The sequence below is a fragment of the Pseudorca crassidens genome, chromosome 18 (genome assembly GCF_039906515.1).
Source record: "Pseudorca crassidens isolate mPseCra1 chromosome 18, mPseCra1.hap1, whole genome shotgun sequence".
NCBI lineage: Eukaryota > Metazoa > Chordata > Mammalia > Artiodactyla > Delphinidae > Pseudorca > Pseudorca crassidens.
Window position 1 is genome coordinate 70,305,374 of NC_090313.1, and position 23,299 is coordinate 70,328,672.

The window sequence follows — 23,299 nt, forward strand, 5'->3', positions numbered from 1 at the left end:
TTGATTCAGCAGACCTGGAGTGAGACCTGAGAGTTTGCATTTCTGAGTTCCCAGGTGATGCTGGTGATGCCAGGGATTCCACTCTGAGAAGCACTGCTTTAGAGAAACATAATTTATAAGACCACTCATACTTCCAAGTGCATCATTTTAAACACTGGAAGAGTTAACATATTTTTTAACTTTCCTTTTTTCCAAATTAAAGCAGTCTTAGTTCTTCCAAACCTCACTTTCCTAGTTCTCTGTTAGAATGTCAATATCCCTCCTAACATGTAGCCCCCAGGACTGAGACTTCCAGTTGGGACCTGACACACCCCCCACCCCACAAAAAAGGCAACAATCATTTATCTTAACCTGAACAGTTTCCCAGGTTTAGGTTTTTCAGTGTGTGTGTAGTTGTGTCTTTGTCAATCAAACACTTCCTGATTGTTTATCACCAACTGCTATAAGAGCAGGTCTTGCTAATATTCTTATACAGAGCCTGTCATAAACTTCTGTCAAGCAAAGCCTTTGTTCCATGAACCAAATTCCTGAATTAAAAAATGCTCCAAAGGACAGGACCAATAATACAACAGTATACTTGTTCAAAGAGTAATTTCAACAGTAATATACCTTTGCTTCAGAACTACGTGATGCATATTCTTCAGGAGTCTTCAAGTACTTAATGAAAACATGCTTATCTGAATCACTGAAAATAAAAGCTGGAATTCTACAGTTTCAATAGAAATGGTATGTGCAATTTTCTCCACACCCATGCTATTACATTTCAAAATTAATTCCTATATTTCCTGCAAAAATATAATTCTTGGTTGAGGGAAAAAATGATTAAACGTAATGACTTGCCAAGCAAAAATTTATGTACCTGTGGCCAAAAATGGTCATCTGAAGGATAGAAAACAATCCCTGCTTTCTTATGTGTAAATTTCCTCCAGCAGGTGAGAGAGTATACAGAAATGAGAGGATCAACACTGCATACTTGGAAAACAAATTTTTAAAGTAAATTAAAATCATGTTCCTAGACTCTAAAGTTTCTAGTTGTATCCTTTCAATACACTTCAATAGTACAGGAGCAATTATTTAACCTAGAGAATAATGATTAATAATTCAGAGGAATTATTACAAAAACCACAAATAAGACATAATTAAGTAAAGTTAGTTTATTTTACCTGTAGCTCTTCCAATATAAATTTAATGTAAATGCTGATACTGAGAAATATTAGGAAGAATTACTGATAGATGTCAGAATATCATGCCTTCCAATCCATCCTCCATGAACTTCTTATAAAGTGCCATAAATTTGGCCACAAATGCTTCCAAGTGATAAATGGCTTTGCTACCCAGCTGTAGACGATGTTCATAGTAAGCTGCCATCTGGGCCACTTCCCCTTTCAGTTGTCCATCACAATTATGTAAAAGCTCTGAGAGAAGGCCCTAAAGAAAGATAACTAGTAATTAAAAAAGTAATCATTTTTAAAAAATATTAGCTGAAAATGCTTTATTTCTCTCATTCAAAAAGGAAGTAAAACTTAAGTTAAATATGTTCTTTTTTAATTTCTGATGGACCAGCAGACTTCATCCAAAAGTACATACCATTCTATAATGTAAAAATGTGATAGTTATCTTTCATATTCCAACTCTAAATATTTAAATGTACAAGGGTGCAAAGATATAAGTACAAAGATGCTTACCGCAGCATTATTAATTATAATAATCTGTAGACAACCTAAAGCTCCACCAACAGGGGTCATATCCAAAAACTGTGGTATAGTCATATAATGAAATCCCACCCATCCACTAAAAAGAATAAGGTAAATCTGTACTGTCATGAAACAGCAACCATACTACACTGCTGAATTTTAAAAAAAGAAGGGAAAAAAAAAACAAACAGCGCAGGACACTGAAGTTTTGTGAAACACACACATATATGGGCTTATTTCTATGTGACTAGAAAAGAGGTCTTATGGAAACAAGAGTGTGGAGCTTCACTTTTTTCTTTGTATATTTGGTATCATTTGAATTTTTTCATGTAAGGATTACCAGGTAATTTTAATAAATACAAACAAACAAAGAAACAGTGTGTTCCCTAAAATCTAACAGTCAGCCTATCTATCCAGCTGGGGAGTTGATAAGGTTTAGATCAGCCCTAAACTGTGTCTTACAATATCCCTCTGCCTCCTTCTTTAACCTCATTACTCAAGTGCACTGGGCCTTGCTGTCTGCAATACTTGTTCCCCAGCTACTTATATGGTTCCCTTCTTTTAATCTTTCAAGTTTTAGTTTCAACATACCTTTCTCACAGAAGCCATCACTGACCTTCCATAACCCTGCCCTCCATTGTTACCATTTCACCTTGTTACTTCCTTTGTGGCACCTGGAACATTCTGAAATCCTCTTGCTTCGTTTCCCATTTCACCCCACAAAAATGCAACTTCTCTGAAGGCAGGCCCACCCGTCCCCTTCAACACACCCCTAAAGGTGCCTGAAGCACCAGAAGCTCAATAAATATCTGTTGAACTAATGAGCTGGACAGAAAGAAGTGACAATGTATCTTAGTGCAGCAAAAGCCCTGAGATCACACAAAGTCCAAGTTTTATGGTTATAAACAGTTCAAAATTTGAAATCAGGATACCTTCATTATTATTTCAGGAGGAATACAATGAGTCAGAAGCTCATAGAGTCTCCCACGAACTTCAAGGAGCCTATACAAAACAAAACAATATTCTGTGATAAAAACAGGAGGTAATTTTTCCTCTGTACTGTCTTAGTTTACGAATTAAACATCCCAATACAGACATTTTCTTAAATGTCTTATCATACTTAAGATACACCTATGGAAGCTTATCCTAATTTCAGTTCATTTTTCTAAAATGATATAATAATTGCTCACTAAATATTAGCTGCTATTCAAATTAGAAAATTATGAATTTTCTAAGATAGGTCAAACAAGAATCAAGACTAAGGGGTCAAAAATCAGAAGGAGCCATTTGGTACTGTGTGGACCAATGTTCAGAATGACACTAGCCATCCTAGTATTTCTGCACAGCTCCAAGGTTTTCTGAAATTAAGAGAAATTTCTTTTTATACAGCATAATGGCATCAACTCCCAAAACTGTTAGTCTAAATAGGCAACAGCAGCACTCGAACAAGTTCATTTATGAGCTGTCAAAACCTGTTTGGAAACGAGGAAAGAGCCGCAGCAGCTAGAATAATTAAGTAAAGTAATAATCAACTGAAGTCTTAAAAATACATCTAATAATAGTCAAATAGTCAAATACTGCAACATCTGTACCTAAATCTCTTAAGAGCTGGAAAGTTCAACTACTACCGCCAATTTTTCTTCATTAAAATCAGAACAAAAACAAGAAAGTCATCTTTAGCGTGGAAATATTTTATGGAAGTAAAAGGCTCCCAAGACACACTTTGTTTGAATTTTATTTCTTTAAAGCCTGAAATTTCTTCACTGATTGATAATATTTTACAGAACGGAATGCACATTTTTTCCTAAAGTCAAGGTTTCTTTTCTGAAGAACCTACCTAAAACGTTTGCACTTTTCGAAAACTATTAATTTATTCAACTAAAATAAATGACTTAATAGGAATTCAATGCAAATACCACATACTCATTATCTATGACTATTCACCTCCTCTAATCTATATGGTAGCCCAAAAGTACACATTATCATTTCCTTTGAAGAATTTCTTATAAAAATAAGAATTCATCAGATATACCATACAAGAAGAGAAACATGGTATAATCCTCTCATGATTATTTTCACGTAAACCAGGGAAGCTTACATTTCAGTGGTTGCATTCAGTCTAGTCTGTTTCCTAAAAGAATCAACCCTCTCTAAAGTCCAAAGATGGTTTCTCAGTTCTGACAGGCAAAAAATAGTAGCAAACTGTGTCTCAGTGAGCCTAAGGGACCTTCACTAGACGTTCCAAAGGTAGTGAGTGGGCCTTAAGACTGTCACTCTTGATTTGGAGAAGAGCAGACTGCCCTTCTCAATCAAAGCTGTCATGATAAATCAAACAAGCAGTGGCTGAAGTACTCTCAGCATGGTCTACTACTGAAGAAGAGACCTAGGAAGTAAACAGAAACAACTGTACAGCAAATACGCACAGAACACTTCCTAAATACTGATGGCACATACACAATATTATTCTTAACAAAGCCTATCATGACACATGAGCACCGGGTCTTCTAGTTCTCAATCCATTATCACACAATCTCTTCTGCTCTTATAACAAAGGTACAAGTATCCTTGGTATAAATAATAGCATCTTCATTATACAAGTGAAAAAGTTGAAGCTCTAAGATGAAGTTACCTGCTCAAGGACACTTAGCTAAAACTCAGTAGAAGAACTAGAAGTCTGACCCACAGTCTAGGGTCTTTCTATGACACATCAATACAAAGTTACATATTGTGATTTTCAATATTAGAAAGCTAGACACATCATGCTATGTATTAATATTAAATCATCCGAGATTCTGGGAAAAACCTAAAACTTCCAAAATTTGTTTTAATTTATGTAGAAGTTCCACATTTACATGCCAATAGCCATGATATCATATGCTAAACTATTCTGAACCACTAAATTTCTAAAATTAAATCCTACCTTTTCTTTATAAGTGTACTATTATAGATTTAATTATAATTCTAAATGGCATGGTATTAGCATAAAACAGCTAACCTAAAACTTAGAATATCTGTACTATCTCAATGACCAAACTTTCATGGTGATCTTTTACAGTGGTTACCTCTGTGGAGTCTGCTGACTGACAATAGCATTGGCAGTCTCCCTCAGATACACCTCCCAATCTGTTTCAGGGATTTCTTGATCTCCAGTAAAAGGATATCTACATGACAAAAAGAGAACACAATAAATTAAATGAAAGTGGGCTTATGTCCCAAAATGTTTCCCACGGTAACTTCCCCCTTTCACTCACTGTTGCACTCTGCAGGCTTCACACATAAGCAGAGCTTTTCTGAGATTTCTGCAGGACTTCTCTGCAAGTCTACGAGCCAGTTGTGAAGGAAGATTTAGACCTTCCTTCTTGCACACAGTAGATAACACATGGCAAATCTACAAACAAAATAATTAACAAAAATGGGCAATCTGTCAAACAGCATACTGAGACAATTTCTGTTAATATCTTTATAGACCCTCCCCAACCTTTTTTTTGGTCACTACCCTACCCTAACCCACTGCTCCTTCAGTAGGAGGCTAGAGGTCTAGCCTAGCTGTCAGGAAGAGGCAGCAGCTAGATGGGCAACTGGAGGAAGCTCTGGTCCCAGCTCCAAGCCTGACAGCCTCCTCAAGGCAACATGGAGTTGGAGACAAAGGGTCTCATGTTGGGGGCAAAGATACTGCTCACAAGGCTGCCAAGTAGAGCCGTACAAGCTGAAGTGCACATGACTCAGGCACTAAGACCTAAATGGTGCCCATGGGAGTGGTGTAACCTGGCAGTGCTGCTGCTTTATAGACACTTTTAACTCTATCACCCCCAAAATTTTTACAAGTGAAACTTATAATAAAGTTACTTTAACTACTTTGAAACTAATACAATGTCACATATTATCCCCACTTTGCATAAAATTGTCCCAAATCTATTAAACAGCAGAAAACTGCCTGTGAGAAACTGGTATTTCTACTGACAGCTACTAAGAATGATAAAGAAAACAAAAAAATGTATTATGTTTCAGACTAACTTTGGTCCCCTAACAGGGGACTAGGTATTCCCAAATCATCTTCTTGCAAAATCTATTTCCTGAATACTCATGCCTCCTCCATAAGCCAGTTAAATCAGGTTAAGGTAGAAGCCATTAAATAACCAGCCTTTACCTACTTTAGTAAAATCCACAATAATTACTTGTTTAAAGTAAAAGATGATTTAATGGAAAGAACATTTTCTATATATCTGGTATTTACTACATATATATATATATATATATAGGTTTATACGTATATTAATAGTTAGCATCCAGGCCATAGCTATTCCTAGATTACTGATATAGCTCACTATGTTTTCACAAAAACAAACATGACAGGGATGTACACACAGTATGCATGGAATTTGAAGTGAAATTTTTTTTCTGAAAAGTTTTACTTGACTTACATCTTCAATGCTGGGAGCAGGCACACGAACTGCAAGGCACCTACTACGAATAGGTGGTATCACTTTTGATGTAGAATTGCAACACAAGATCAACCTGCAGGTGGACATATACTTTTCCATGGTTCTGCGCAAGGCATGCTGAGCATCTTTAGTGAGTTTGTCAACTTCTGTCAATAACACGACTGAGTCAAGGAAAAACAAAACAAACTTTAACTTATTTCTCTTCCTCTTCCTCCTCATTATTCAGAGTGAAATCCTAAATAATAAGCCTAATATACTACTTTCCCTTTGGAGAAGACATGCAAAACTTACAGGTATGGCGAGAATAATTTCTTTTACTTTTATTTTAAAACATTCTAAGATCAAACAAGCCTAAGAAACACTAGGCTAAACAAAGTTAAAGAGGTTATTTTGTTGTAGAATTTACTGCAGCCTTTATTATATTTATACACAGTAGAAATCACCACGACAAGGATATAATGTGCTGCATTTACCCAAAATAATTTATCTCAGGAGCACATTTCTGTAGAACACCTTAGCATTAAGGAATACACTTTGGAAAACACTGGCACAAGAGATGTAGCAAATATGGCATAAAGACATCTGGTTACTTGTATAAGATTCCATCTGGTCATAATCAAGGATTGGCCTTAAAGTGCTTCAGGAATAGTATGTAGGGACTGAATCCAACTGTTGTATTTTTCATTGTATTAAATTATTTCTAGAAGATGACAGTGGTAGCATTTGTAGCATTTGAATCTCTCCCATAAAAACAGACAGAAAAAGTAAAGATTCCAAGACCCAAGACAACATTTATATCAAAACTAGGTGACAAGTTGTCCCTAAGAACCCTAAATATGAGCAAGTGAGAACAAGAAACTATGTGTGGGAGGAAGTGGCTGGGATCCACCAGGTTTTTGACAGCCTTTAGGACAGGAGAACCCCAAATCACCCACAAAAGCACACTGGAAATACCATGGGCCAATTTAAGAACAGCACTCAGAGGGCTCAATTCATGGCTAAGAGCTAAGGAACCTTGATGCAATAAGGTTTGAGAGAACATTGGACTGAAAATAATAAAATGAATATTCCTTCCAAGATAACACTTCACAGTTTGGAGATGTTCTGGAATTAGAACCGAAATTGAACAGAACAGGAAAAATAAAGACAAGGAGATTGATCCCAGTATCTGACAAGGATAGCACCAAATAAAATGATAAAAAAATAAATCATTGCTAGGTGAGAAAACAGCAGCAGATTTTAAAAATTAACACATCCCAACCAAGTGACATTTACTCCAGAAATGCAAGGCAGTTTCATTAAAAGATCCAGTAATATAATACTAAACACTAAGAAGAAAAATCATAAAACTACATTAATGGATACAGGAGAGCATTTGAAAAAAAATTTTTAATTTATTTTGAAGTACAGACTGAGGAGGAAAGATAAGAAATACACTGGAATATGCACAGGTGATTTACAAAACAGTAAAATAAGCAATGAACAAAAGATAAAATCATCACATTCACTAAAAAAAAACAAAGTACAAACAATTTATTTTCTCCACTCAAACTGACAAGGATTAAAAATAATTATCCAGTGTTGATAAATGTTAGAGAGAAATGGGCATTCCTAAACACTGCTGGTGGTAGCACAGAGCTATACCCTCTTTCACATGAAGAATTTGGCAAAATATATGAAAAGCATTAAATATTGGCAATTTATCAAAAAATCTCCTGTAAAAATATACGCATATATATGCACATAAATAATACTGCAAATGTTAAGAGTAACTATTAATGGGGATTATAGCTGGTATGAATTTTCTTTTGTTTAGCTAAACATTTGATAATGAACATGTCACTTTGGTTCTAAGAACCATTATTTTTAAATCATGCAATTTCTTATTTTAAATTAAGTATTTTTTCATTACTTATCTAGTTCTAAAGTAACAAATGGGTGGCACAAATAGTTCTCTTTCTGCCAAAATTCAATTCCATTAGACTATAAACTCCCAGGAGCAGAGATCATGTCTCTCTTGTTCACTTTTACATATTTAAAGAAAAAAAAAAGGTAGCATAGTACTTGGCACAGAACAAGAGGTTAATAAATATTTGCTAAATGGATGGAATTTACATTCCCCACTACATTTTTCTCTTATACCCACTGCTTGTAATTTAAGTGTCTGCCTCATAAAAAGAAATCTTTTTATCACATACCTTTAAAATCTTTTTGAGAGTTTGTTTCAAGTTGCTGTGATTGTGCCACTGTTTTCAACATCTCCTGAATTACTACCCGGTCACTATTTCCAGCATCACTATACAAAACAAAAATAGTGGTAAATATGTGTGTAAATATTTAGAAAGTATTATGCCCTTATTCTTAATCTGTTATTGTTCGAAAAATGTTGAAGATCTTAAGTGATCAAAATTTTAATCAAACTGAGTAACACCTATTACATTCACAAAACTTTAAAAGTGAAGTGTTTTAGGGTCATTAAATACTAAAAATATTCCAATACTCAACTACAATTTGGTTAATATCACTGAAAACACCAAGCATGTTCTTATATTAAGTTTACTGAGAAGATAAACAAAATTGATAAACCATTAGCCAGACTCATCAAGAAAAAAAGGGAAAAGACTCAAAAAAAAAAAAAAAGTGAGCCATGGCCACTGAGCCTGCGCGTCAGGAGCCTGTGCTCTGCAACGGGAGAGGCCACAACAGTGAGAGGCCCGCGTACCGCAAAAAAAAAAAGAAGAGCAATAGCTATCAACAGTTTAACAAATACTTTGATACTTCTGTACCCACTATAATTCATACCTAGTCAGAGCTAATTTAAAATATAAAAATAACTCCTTGGAACAGAAATTTAATCTCTGTTCCTCTTCCCCACCCCCAAAATAGTAAAGGTCTGAGAGAGAACAAGCCTAGACAAGTCCCTCTCAGCACAAGCAGAGTTGATTCAGGGTCTTCACAAGGGGATGGGATAAGCAAATTAAGTTTAGCACACAAATCAGTACTCTGTAAGCTGCTGACTTACAGGCATTACCTGTCATTTATACCAATATCATTGCTTTAGCACTTAAGTCCTGCACCTCACAAACCAACATAAGTCACCTGGTTAATTCAGGCTGAATGTCAATTTAAAACACCTGAAAAACAGCTTACCCTCCGACTATTCTTGCTACAGAGGAACTCTCAAAGAGAAAAAGAGGGCATAGAAGTCAGCTTTAGTTTATTTTCCCAAACAGCCATTGTCTGTCTCAATTCAATATTATTCGATCAATATACGTACAGTGTTTCTTTTATAATCATTTCCTTGTCCAGAATCTAAAATAATTCGCTTTTGTCTATGGAATTACCACTCTCTACTTTTACGATCAGATCCTTTCCCACCAACCTTAATTTTTTCTTTGACATACCTAGGAAAAATAATATCAGTCTGTTAGGGCTGTTCTGAGGACATAATCCATGTAAAGCTTCCCCCACAGTGCCTGCTACTGAATACACATTAACTTAAAACTCTCTTCCTCTTATTCCATTCAGTCTAGAAAGGGATGCTCGATCTCATTGCTGTGCCACTGCCCATAAAGTTGTCTTTGCCTGAAGATGTCCTTGATTCTGTTCTCCTTCAAGAACATATCAGACCCCATAGAACCCTGAAGGCTTAGCCAACTTTACGCCCAATACAATCATTTCTACATCATTTACTTAAGCAGAACGTAACTGCTGTGGCATGAGTTTTCAATGTGCCTCCCAACAAGATCCTAGTCATTATCTCATGATAGAGAATACACACAGTGGCTGATGGACTACAATACCCTCTAATCAAAAAACTGAAACAAAGAAAATGGGAACCCAAATTCACTTTCTGAAATATTTTTTCAGGCATTCACAAACTTTTTAGACACACTTTGCTCACCAGTTCTGAATGAGTCAATATAATTCAACAAAAACTTACTGACTATGCAAAATACTTTGTGTAAAGCACAGAGCTCTGTAGAGCAAGAAAACTTAATTAAAATTATTTGACTTGGGGGGGGGGTATCAAAGAGAAGGGAAAGAAGGAAGGTTCTAGGCTCCCCGTCTCACACAGGGCAGCTTCACTTTTATCTATTTTATATATTGTTTCCATACATAATTTTATTTCAAAAAAACATTCTGCTCTTTAAAAAAAGTCTGAACATCACTATTCTAAAATTGCTTATTTCTATGTAGTAGCAACTTACCTGGGATTAACTTCAAGGTGGTAATTGCTTGCAATAGTGCTAATTTCAATTTTCTTTTTAGATGGAGTCTGTGGACAAAGAAAGTAGTTTTTTTTTTAATGTTTATTCATGACTATTTCTCCTCTTTTCTGTATTTCATTCTTTTTAATTATGTAAACAATTTATGTTTACTAAAGAAAGAAAACTTTAGATGACCATCACTAATGCTTCAACTTCATTAACCCCATTCCTTTCTTAAGGTGCATGTAAACATACATGTTTTTACGTACATTGGGTCATATCACACATTCTGTTTTTAGTGTGATCACTTTTCTCCTTTACCTCCAGTAATCTCCAAACCATTCCCTGTTATCAGATCATCGTTGTAAACAATCTGCCTATGTCCTTTCAGTCTTTTCCATGATGACACACAAAAATAAACACATACTAATACATTACTACATAGAGTCTGTCAGCATACTTGCAAAAATTGTTTTAAAAAGAGGCAATCATATATATTTCTGTGTTTTGCTTTTCCTTAACAACACATCTAGACAACCTTCTCAGACAAGTGGTATAGGCTGTTATAGTTGCATATCAACCATAACATGGATGTCCCAAAGGCAGTCATGCAGATGGGCATTTTGTTTCTTGCTTTTTACAATCTCAAACAATTCCATAATTAACATCCTTGTGCATATGTCTCATGCACTGCTTTCACGTCTATGTAACAGATTCCCAATAAAAGATCTGCTGGATTGAAGATGATGTGTTCTCTAAATTTTTATACGTATGTATGTGTTTATTAGACTCTCACTGCTTTTCCTCAACTACCACAAAGGTCAAACATCTTCACATAGGTTTACTGACTGTTTATCTTTCTCTCCTGTGGCCATTTTTTATTCAGTTTTCTACCAGATTGTTTTTACATTGTCACTTTGTAAAATCTTTTATCTAATACATTCCTTTCAAATATTTTTTATAATCCTTCATTTTTCTATTGATCTTATGTATATTATCTTGTCAAACTTTTAAAATTCATATATACCCAAGTATATATTTTCTTCTACAGTTCCCATGTTTTTTATTAAAAGTTGCTCCTGACTCATACACTGTTCATACTGTCTAAGAAATTCTATTCTAAGAAATTTAGTTTTATTTTACCATTTCAGCCTTTAATTGATCTGGATTTATAAATTATGTGTAATAGGGATTCAACTTTATTTTCTTCTGGGTTGGTAACTAGTTATGCTAGCACATTTTGCTGACCAATCCTCTTCCTACTGATGTGAAATAGATCTTGGGCTGTCATATTTCTGGGCTCTCTATTCAGTTCCACTGATGTAATCCTCTATCCCAATGCCATAGCAATATTGTTTTGCTTATAGTAGGCTTACAGTATGGTTTAATAAACACATGTCCCACTTCACAAATCTTCTTTTTCATAATTATTTTAGCTAGTCTCAGAAATGTACTTTAAGATCACTTCATACAATTAAAAAAATAAATTGCATTTTAATTGGAATTTCACTAAAATTTATTCTGAACATGGGGAGAACAAATACTTTTAAATACTACTGAGAACATGATGCATCTTTCCATTTGATCAGCTCTTGTTTCTTGTCCTTTTATAAGATTATGTATAAGGTTTTCTTACTACCTTTCTTATTAAATTTGTCCCTGCATATTTTAAAGAATTTCCACCAGGATGTACTACCAACATCTCAAATTCAATGTGTCTAAACACAAGCTAATCCACATTAGCCTACAGTCCATTTATTCTCCTAAAGATTCTATTAATAGCACAACCTACTGTCCAGTCACTCAGTTTACATTTTTTCAGTGCCTAATATGTGCAAGACACTATACCAGAGGCTATGAAGAACATAAAAATGATGGCAACTGGACTTATTGTGGTGATTATTTCATAATGCATAAAAACATCAAATCACTATGCAGTATACCTGAAACTAATATAATGCCACATGTCAAGTATAACTTACAAAAATATAAAATTTACCCTATATAACTTCAAAACAAATACAATCTTGTCAGAGTCAAGGTGTATAAATAACTATGATCAAGGCAAAACAAAGTAATGCTCTAAAAAGTATAAACTATGGGTTGTAGGAGGAAACATTAATTATAACGGGGTTGGGGGGGCACTTCCAAGAGGATACATTTCAGCTAGATCTTAAACACTGTCAGTAAGGAACGAGTATGAAAATGCATTGCATAGCATGAGGCTACAAAACACAGCCAGGGCAAGATCATGGGAACTCTGAACATCCCAGAGCCTCATGTCTCCTCTGCCAGGCAGTCAGCTGCCCAATCTTTACCAAGTCACCAGATTCCACGTTTAAAATTTTTCTCCAAATCATTCCCTTTCCATACCCACTACTGCTCTCAGAACAATGAACTTTAGAAACTTGAGTTCTAGTTCCAGCTGACACTAATTTGAATCTGAAATGAATCCCACCACCTACATCTTACCCCAAGTCTCCTGTTGCTCATATTTCTTCTCTAACGTAATGTAACTTTTGTCTGGTTATAATACTTAGGTCTATAAATCAGCAACTCTCAATCCTGTACACCAGGATTACCTGTGAAATTCTTACTTAAATCACACACTGGGCAGCAAAGGGTCCTACATGATGAGGACTGAAAATCCCTGCTCTAAATATTTGGAGGGCCTCAAAGTGAAATGCTTACTGTGATGGTCTGATGTTCAATTCTCAATTTTTCCACTCCCACACCATAAAGTTCACGTAGAATACACATAATTCTTGTCTTTTTTCCAGCACCTGATGGTCCATAGACTAACAGATGAGGAAAGTCACCACACTGCACCTGGAAAAAAAAGAACAAGGCATTTTCCCCAAACTACTGCCCAACCTGTGGAAGTAAACTACTTTTCAAGTATCAAATATTTTGTGTCTCTACCTATGAAACTTCAAAAAGGTGTATGTGTGTGTGTGTATGTATATATAGAGAGACAGATCTTTAACTCTGAAATGTTGATTATCCCCCTGTGATTAATGTTACATTACTTATGTATCTAGCACAGTACATGTAAGATACAACACTATATGCTAGAAAGCAAGAAATCCCAAACCTGGCTGACTGTCAGAATCTTCCAGAGAACTTTTAATAAAAAGACTAATTACTGGACCCCATCCACAATATTATGACTCAGTAACTGAGACTGATGCCTGTCGTAGTTTGGGCTTCTACAAATAGTCCCTTTGATAAGAAACGAGTGCATCTGGTTTTATTTGGAAGGTAAAGGAAAACTTTGTAGGGGAGCAGGAAAGCAAGGAAGGAAGGCAGCCAACAACAGTGTTGTTAACTTAAATACCACTCTGGGCATCTGGGGCGTGATCCTGCTGTGGATACTCCTGAAGCCAGTGCAAATACACCACACTATTAAACCACCCAAGGGTGGAGAAGCTGGAGTATGATACACTACCTCTCAACAATCCTTTGCTGGCTTGGGAAAGTGAACGGAGAGAAAGAGAGGGCATTAATTCCCTGACATTTCAAGTCTTCTTAGAGGTGTCATCAAGAGAAAGCCTTCAGGAAATGCAGATGCAGGGAGTTGGAAGTCGGTCTGTGTAATTTTATAAATTAAGAGCAAGGGAATGGAGTAGGACGCTGACAGTGCTGCATTTCAAAACAAGATTGTTTGTTTTTAAAAAAAAGTTCCCAGGTGATTGTGATGCTCAGTCAGGTCTGGGGATCAGTGTTATGAAGGCTATAAAGATGACAACACAGACCTTAGCTTCAGGTGCATAAAATCTTGTGGAGCAAAAGTTTTATAAATAACCATTTTAGAAAAAATGAAAATAAGTATATTAACAGAAGTGCTTGTTACAGTGAATTTTAATACTCTGTAAACTCATCTATCTCTGGCACTGAAAGAAAAAAGTGTCAAGGAAAGGAACTATTTACCTAAGACAACGCATGGAAAATAGTAGGTACTCCACAAATATAGCCTTCATTTTTTTAAACTTCTATCTCACCAAAATTAAGTTATGCTGCAAATGTTTCACACTTTTATTAGGTTGTAGATTCAAAGGTAAACAGGTGAATACTTTTGAAAAGCCAAATCTATTAACACAAGACTAATACACTAAATTTTTGTGCAAATATTTATTCCAAATTCTATAGAATAGAAAACTGGCAATAGAATATAAAATATATTCCATGGTTAAGAAAATCAAAGTCGAAGCTATTGTAAGAAAATGCAATTTGTCTATAAATGAAGCTGTATTCATTTATAAATTGCATTTTCTTAGAACAGCTTTGACTCTGATTTTCTTAACCATGGGATACATTTATTTAGATTTATTTAAACAGTATTTTAAATACTAAAAATAAATAAAATACTGAATTAATAGATTTACTTAAAATTAGTACAGTATTAGTATTGGAATACCAATAATTTTAAAAGAGAGTTTAAAAAAACACTTCACTCTCACAACACCACCAACTTTTCTAATGCCTTTCATATATAAGGATGGAGTTCTTTTATTATAATTTCTCACTGAAAAAAACTTTACAAATAGTACCTGTAATTCTGAAAAAGATGGGTACTGGAAGCCCAGAGGGCTGAGCAAAAACACTTCCATCATGAAGTGGTACTTTAGGCCCTTAAAAAGAGTAGATAAGTGGCTTTCTACTCAAGACCCTTCTTCCATCTCCACTCTCTACAAACTTCAGTTTGTTTTTCACAAAGCACTGCCATTAGATACTTTTATCAGCTACAACATAAAAATAGGCATCGCGACAGGAAAAGAAAAATCTGCCATTAAGGAATTAAACTTAAGGACAACCTAATACCACATAGTTTAGAATTAAAAATGACCTTAGAAATTAATAAACCCAATATCTTCCTTTTTGTAAATGCGGGCAATGACACCAAGACATTTTAAGTAAGTTTATTAAAAAGTCAGATGATGTCACTTCTCTGTTCGAAACGTTCCAAAGGCTTCCCATCTCACTCTATTAAAATTTACTGTATCTGCACTTCCTCCCACCCCCAAACTCCCCCATTTCCTACTCCTCTTCCCGCTGGCCCACGGTTTGCCAGCTGCACTGGCCTCCCGAGTGACGGGCTGTGCACACTCCTGCCTCAGGCATTCTGCACCTGCTGTTCCCTCTACCCGCTCCACTCCTCGCCCCGGAGCTCCCTACTGTGGGCTCTCCCACTTCCTTCAAGCTTCGGCTCAGATGACAGTCCTCACGGAGACTTTCTTGGTTTACAAGCACAGGCCCCTCCCCCACACCGTGTCCTCGTCCCAGTTTTACTTTTCTCCACAGCATTCATCACCTTCTGAAGCGGGAGAGCGAAGGCCTCGCCTCCTCCGGCTCTCCCCGCCCCGTCCCGCCGACTCACCAAGTTGCGCAGCTGGGCCGCCTGCTCCTTGTGATAGTCCAGCTGTCCCAAAGAGCAGGGCCGGTATTTGTCCACCCAGAGGCTCATGCCGGCCCGAGTTCCCGGGGTCCGACACTCGAACTTCCCGCGCGCTCGCCCTCCGCTCCCGACTCACAAACAAGTTTTCCCGCGAGCTCCAAATCTCGCGACATCACTACCTGCGCGGCGGCGTAAACGAGTTAGGGGCGGAAAGACTACGGAAGCCTAGTACGGACAGAATTGGAAGCAAAGTCGGATATCACCTACTCGTTAATGCTCATTGTTTTATTTAATCATTTTCTTTGTTCTCACCCTCTATCATAGTACAGTAATTATTAAGCAAAATTGGAAATTTGGCTCTGATACTCTAGGAGTCAAATTCGGGAACTTAAGAGAGACCATCCTCCTAAATTCATTTCATTCGTTCATTCAATCACTCATTCGTTCTACAGAAACTTACAAAATATTTACTGTGTGGAGCTCTGTTTTTGGCACCAGAAAATATCCGGCTTTTCTCACTTGGCAGGCACCAAAAGAAGCTTTATTGAATAAACCGCTAAAACTAATATCTAATCTTCACTACCTTTCCTTACCTCCATTCCTCAAGATTCTTACTGAATTTAAAGCAAAGGAATCTAAAGGTCGTGAAAAGCTACAGAAATGTGGCCACTCGAACTGCACCTCTTAAATGCACTTCTCTAGGTGTATGTAATTTTAATTACTTATTTAACTTATGCTTTTATTTTACATATTGTTCAAAATCCTAAATACTGCCACAGGACAGGAATTGATTTCCAAATATGTTTAATAACCTTCTATCAAGGTGCCCCCTCTCATTCACTTATGACACAAGAATTTATTGAATTCTTTGAATCATCATATTTACTGAATTATTTCTGTGGGCAAGAAATTATTGGGCACAATTAATAACACCACCGGGCTTCCCTGGTGGCGCAGTGGTTGAGAGTCTGCCTGCCGATGCAGGGGACACGGGTTTGTGCCCCGGTCCGGGAAGATCCCACATGCCGCGGAGCGGATAGGCCCGTGAGCATGGCCGCTGAGCCACGCGTCCGGAGCCTGTGCTCCGCAACGGGAGAGGCCCCAACAGTGAGAGGCCCGCGCACCGCAAAAAAAAAGAAAAAATAGTCACTAATAGATGTTGAAAGGGAGGATTTATTTTACATAAAATGGCATAAAAAATCAATTACAACTTTAAAAACACAAAATGTGATTAAATATTCAGTGTAAAAAGAAGAATGCCTTTATTTCTTTGAGGTTCTGAGGCACTTGTCACTGATATTATTTCATCTTGATGTTTTAAAAATGACTAATCTGTGGCCTCTGAGAGAGAGATCTAGTAATGAGGAGATCCCACAGTGGAAGAGAGCAAGAGGGCATTGCAGGCAACAGGGCAGGAAAATCCCAGGCAACAGTGATAGAGCAAGCTTGGCAAACGACCTATTCAGGCTGGAGTAGGAGGATAACTACCTCCTGAAGATGAAATTAGTATCTAATGTGCTCACGCATCCTGAGATGAGATTTATACATATGCAAGAGAATATGGGGAAATTAGCAGGATGTATTAATACATTAAAAACTAACCAATGAGAAAACAATTAGCAAGAGCAGTAAACATAAAAATTATATAAAAGGCATATGTAGTATCTAAGAAAGGAAACGTTATAACGTTTTATCATGTGGCTCAACTGTGCATAACACAGATTCAAAATAATATAAACACCACATACTTATCTAACTAGAAATTATGATATAAATGCACTGGGAAGATGACAGGAGGGGAAGTGTGTCTAGATTCTAAAACGCTGAGCAGTTTTCCCAGGGATTTCCTCGGTGATGGAAAGCTCTCTGCTGAGTGTCAGGGCATAGCTCCACCCTGGCCCGGCTTCATTCTGGCTTCTTTTTTGACTTTGATTAAGTCACTTTCTCTAGGCCTGAATGGACTCAACCACAAAAATGAAAGGCTGAGCTACATAACTCCTAAGGGCCCTGCAAGCCCTAACACTCTTTTCACTTTTGCACTCGTATCTGTACTTTTACCAAAAGAAAGAATTCCCAGTTGACATGTTTCTACAAAGTGGAATGGCAACACCAGTGAATGCTGGTTTTAGCAAATGGGACACAGAGACAATGGTCTAGGATGGGTGGCAGTCTATCATGACAGTTTTAGATCAGTTCATTGAAACATTGTTTTTGAAAATATAGTTTGCTTTTTTCTCTCAGAAATTATTATATTTTTATAAACTAGATAATATTTTCAGCAACATTATTATGCTTTTTCTATAATCACAGCAGCTCATTAACCCATACTGTTTGATTATTTTTTCTCATTTCCATATATCTTCTGCATTCCTCTTCACAGGAGTTACAAACAGAAATGCCAGCACGGGCTGGACAGGCAAATAAATGCATGATCTCAGCTTGGGAGAATAAAACAGGAAGAGAATGCAGTAAGTTTCTTCCCACCATAAAGGGGTGGCAGCCCCTCAGCTTCACTCGATCACCCACAAGCGGGATCCTGGACCACTGGTCATAGAATTTCATGTGTTTTGAAAGAAGCCACAGTCCACATTTTTTTTGTACAATCAATCTCCTGAGAAAAACAAGGACACTGTCAGGGCCAACAGAACTTATCTGCAGGCCAGATTCAGCCTGCCTCCTTGGCTTGCGAACTCTGCTTAGACCTTGTAACATTCAAACCTCAGAAAGAGAAGCAACAAACTCAAAATTCAAATCATGCAGTATCTGGTTTATTCTCCCCTGCTTGATCCTGGAGGGAAAACTCTGGTGCAGACAGAAACAGAAACAATTGACCAAGAGAAGCAAGGAGCTGGTTTGATGGTCACTGATGCAAACATCCTCTTCCTCCTAGCATCAGGGATCCCAGCAGCTGGTAACTATTATCTGAAAGGCTATCACTCTGGTTTAACAGGTTAATGGAGTTTTGCCTGCTTGGTTTACAAAAACGTGTAATATAACACATTTATCTATATTTTTCACATTTGAAGACTAATCACGTTTTCTATAAATAATGTGTCCACAAATGATACTCAGAGATGTAAAGCAAAGCACATCTGACCATTTAGTAATTTATTTCCACAATAATCTGTAATATGGAAATCAATTTTCTTTTTCATTTCTGAATGAAAAGGCTCAGAAATCCCTTCAGTTTCATTTATTCTGTGAGTTGGATGATATATATTACAGCCAATAATTATAAAAGGCTTTTATTATAAATGTGATTGTATAAGTAAAAGTGCAAGGATCAGTAATAACTTCTAATAGAACCCCATTGATTTTCCTTATATTCCTTATACTTTTTTATGTCTCTGATATTTTTAATTCAAATACTCTGCTAAATTTCTCATCCTCTTAAGTTGGAGGAATGATTACATTTTATAGGAACTATTTACCCATAGAGGTAATTTTGAATTATCATGTCCTTTCCTATGGTGCTTTTGAATATTAGTCATTAGAAATATAGTTTCAAAAAGCAGTTCTGTTTATTCATGGGTTATGGGTTTGAAAACATCTGTATTTTAGATATTTCCCTAGGAACCATTTGTATTTCAAACTTACACATGATTTTGCTACTAATTATTGTAAGAAAAACATTAGACCTGCAATTTCTATGTTGCATTTCACTGGTAAAACTAGATATATTCTAAATAAAGGAGGTTTTAAAAAATTCTAAATAAAACAGCAACTATTCAAATCAGAACATGGTTTTTATGGTATACAATTAGCCTGGTTCAGCCACCTTTGAACATGGGTATATAAATAAAAAGAAAGCTAATTTAACAGGAATTTATATTTACAAACACCCCTCCATCCAAAACTGAAAACCATAACCAGTTCAAAAACAACATTGATCTTACACTAATGTCATGGTATCATTCTGCCAAGTTACAAAATTCCAGCTGCTTTAAGTAGGATACGCAATCTACTGTAAAAACAGACCCCCAAATCTATAATGATGCAAGAAAGATGGACTTTTATTTTTCACTTATGAAAGATCAAAAATGAGTGATCCTGAACAGCAAGTGGCTCTCTTGCAGTCAGTAATACAGGGTCACAGGCTCCTTCTCTCTTTTGTCTCTGCTATCTTCACCAGCTGGCATCCACAGCCTCCATACTTGTCTTCATCAAGCCCATGGAGAGGAGAAGAATGTGCAGGACCACATGTGGAAGGTTCCTGTGGGCCAGGACCAGAAGCAGCATATGGCATATCCCATTTGCTAGACTCAGTGGCGTACACACACCTGACTCGAATGGAAGCTGGAAAAAACAGTCCCCCTTTTGCGAGCTCCTGCTGCGGCCCCTTAGCACTATGTCTATGAAGCTCTTGTGATAAATTAACCTATAAACTGTTGTTACAGTTGTAGACAGCCTGTGGAATGACTGCTAAGTGTCAGGTGCTGCACTAGACCCTGGAGGAGAGACCCAAGGAGGAAGGCGTCGTGGTCCTTGTCTTCAAGGACTTTACTCTCTTACATGGGTTTTCATAGAAGAAGCTGACAGGGAACCAAAAAGGAAATGGAAGAGGACCCACACTTATATTGAGAGAGAGAAGTGTTTATGTTAGACACTTAGCTTAAGGCTTCACTCTATCCTTGCCACTCAGAGGGTGGTACCTGAATTAGAAACATCTGCAATACCTAAGAGCTTTATGAGAAACACAGACTCTCAGGCCCCACTCATCATCCTGGTCTGCATTTTAATAAGATCCCTAGATGATGTTTATACACATTAAAGTTTGAGAAACACTAGCCTATATCTCAATTAAGAGACTTATAAATTATTCTTCTATCTACATAGAATTAATACTTCTGTGTACACTCATAGACCAGTGCCAGATAAGAAAAGTTCTTTTGTATCATGCTGAGGAACTTGAATTCACAACATGTGACTTGTTATAGAAAAAAATATAAGACTAGAAAAAGTGTGGATGGTGGATTGGAATAGACAATGAAGCTGGGAGAACTGTTAAAAGCATACTGTGAACGTCTAGTCATGGGATGACATGAGCCTTTTCTAAGACAGTGCAACTAAGGACAGGTATTTAGAAGATACTAAGATGGGATTTGGGGGTACAGAGAAGAGTTGTCAAAAATATTTCTAAAATTTCTTATTTAAATGACTGAGTAATAGTAAAGCTATTTACTGAGCTCTGAAAGTTCAAGTGCATTTTGTTTATTTTTTTAATATTTATTTATTTATTTGGTAGTGCTGGGTCTTAGTTGTGGCAGGCAGGCTCCTTAGCTGCAGCACGTGCTCCTTAGTTGCGGCCGGTGGGCTCCTTAGTTGTGGCACATGGGCTACTTTAGTTGCAGCAGGCAGGCTCCTTACTTGAAGCTCGAGGGCTCCTTAGTTGCGGCTCGCCTGCTCCTTAGTTGCGGCATGCGAACTCTTAGTTGCGGCATGAGTGTGGGATCTAGTTCCCTGAACCCAGGCCCCCTGCATTGGGATCACATAGTCTTATCTACTGTGCCACCAGGGAAGTCCCTCAAGTGCATTTTAAATAAATAGAATTGCTCCTAAATTTTTATCTTGTCTATCATAAATTTAATATTATAGCCCAAGCCCTCAGTGAATGTTGTAAACACTGAAGAATGCAGACTTTCATCCTCGCCCACCTCTACTTTTACTTATTTTATTAGTAATTTGAAGTACATTTTTCATATGACACATTAAAATCAACATATTATAGAACCACTGAATAAAGAACAGCTATGCCAAGTAAGCATTTCAAAGAAAATTTGCTTTTACCTCCTAGGGAAGTAGTTACTAAATGATTTTTGTCCCCCAAGAATGTTAAGTGTTATTAAATGAGAAAGTAGAGTTTTCAATTGGCCCCCAGGTGGCTGAGATTCTTTTTCCTGAGTCTTCAAGTTGTCACTGTTGTTCCCCAAAGTAAATTCTCGAATGTAGCAGAGCCTACAGAAGCTTTCAGTAAAGACCATTCAAAGGCTACTTCCCAGAGATACAGATTATAGTGGTCTGCAAAGTAACCAGATGCCTTGCTCTGCAAACTTTTAGACACAGCAAAAGAAAGTTTGTTTAAAACATAACAGACATACCTTGGAGATCTTGCAGGTTGGGTTTCACTGAAATAAAGCCAATATAGCAATAAAGTGAGTCACGAATTTTGGGGTTTCCCAAAATAAAAAGTTATGTTTACACTATACTGTAGTCTATTAAGTGTGCAATAGCATTATGTCTAAAAAAAAAAAATAATAATGTACGTACCTTAATTTTAAAATAATTTATTGCTAAAAAAATGCTAGCCAGCATCTGAGCCTTCAGTGAGTCATAATCTTTTTGTTGGTGGAGGATTTGAAATATTATGAGAATTACCAAAATGTAACACAGAGACATGAAGTGAGCAAATGCTGTTGGAAAAATGGCACGGACAGACTTGCTCGAGGTAGTGTTGCCACGAACCTTCAATTTGTAAAAAACACAGTTCCTGCAAAGTGTAATAAAACGAGGTATGCCGTATACAATTGTGTTTGTTTCCTGGGGCTGCCATAACAAATTACCACAAACTTGGTGGCCTAAAACAACAGAAATGTATGCTTCCACAGTTCTGGAGGCCAGAAGTCTGAAATCAAGTTGTCGGCAGTGTCAGTTCTTTCTGGAGCCTCAGAGGGAGAATTTACCACATGCCTCTCCCTAGCTTCTCTTCTAGTTGCTAGCAATCATTAGCATTCCTTGGGTTTAGATGCATCATTCTAATCTCTGCCTCTGTCTTTCCCTCTGTTTTTTTCTCCTCTGTCTGTATATCTCCAATCTCCCTCTTCCTTTTCTCATAAGAACACAAATCACTGGACTTAGGGCTCACCCAAAATCCAGGATCATCTCATCTGGAGATTTTTAACTTAATTTTATCTGTATAGACCCTATTTCCTTTGCCACTTGTAGCAACATAGATGGACCTGGAGGGCATTAAGCTAAGTGAAATAGGTCACACATAGAAAGACAAACACTGTATGATATCGTGTATATGTGGAATCTTAAAAATACAACAAACTAGTGAATAAAACAAAAAAGAAGCAGACTCACAGATATGGAGAACAAACTAGTGATTACCAGTGGGGAGAGGGAAGGGGAGAGGGGCAATATAGGGGTAGGAGGGAAAAAGGGTTAATATGGGATTATATAAATCAAATGTGTGAAACTTTTGAAAATTGTAAAGCACTATGGAACTTAAAGAAACTTTTATTCAATAAATAGATAAATACCCTATTTCCAAATAAGGTCACATGCACAGGTGTTTTGGGGAGATGCAATTCAACCCATTACACAACCAATCCAAGTAGAAAAATGAGTTTTTGTGATGTCAAAGGGGCCAAAGACAATGAAACCCAAATTTAAGTTAATTTATCAAACCCATGGGCCTAAGAGGAGAAACAAAACTCTATTCAAAATAAGTGCTCCCAGGGTACTCTCTATTCAGACTCCTTTTTTTCAGCTGATGAAAAGTCCTGTTTTTATATTTTTCTACAGGCTGCATTTTTCTACTACAAATTTTGTTTT

The 23,299-nt window shown here is 36.8% G+C and overlaps 1 protein-coding gene across 5 annotated transcripts in view; it reads right to left on the reverse strand.

Annotated features, from left to right (window-relative positions):
* RFC3 (replication factor C subunit 3) overlaps window positions 1–23,299 on the reverse strand; it is a 245,617-nt gene that overhangs the window by 12,333 nt on the left and 209,985 nt on the right. The window contains exons 1-9 of one of the 5 annotated variants that reach the window (XR_010936945.1): window positions 15,659–15,941; window positions 13,039–13,176; window positions 10,348–10,415; window positions 8,335–8,432; window positions 6,116–6,297; window positions 4,946–5,082; window positions 4,757–4,855; window positions 2,627–2,696; window positions 1,164–1,428 (exon numbers count right to left, since the gene is read on the reverse strand). Coding sequence is in view for 4 of the 5 variants with exons in the window: in XM_067713424.1 (XP_067569525.1) it covers window positions 1,237–1,428; window positions 2,627–2,696; window positions 4,757–4,855; window positions 4,946–5,082; window positions 6,116–6,297; window positions 8,335–8,432; window positions 10,348–10,415; window positions 13,039–13,176; window positions 15,659–15,811 (1,137 nt within the window). In the remaining variant the exon portion in view is untranslated. Of the gene's footprint in view, window positions 1–1,139; window positions 1,429–2,626; window positions 4,078–4,756; window positions 4,856–4,945; window positions 5,083–6,115; window positions 6,298–8,334; window positions 8,433–10,347; window positions 10,416–13,038; window positions 13,177–15,658; window positions 15,942–23,299 lie in introns of those variants that run through there. The other 4 variants (XM_067713424.1, XM_067713425.1, XM_067713426.1 and 1 more) reach the window with 4 other exon arrangements.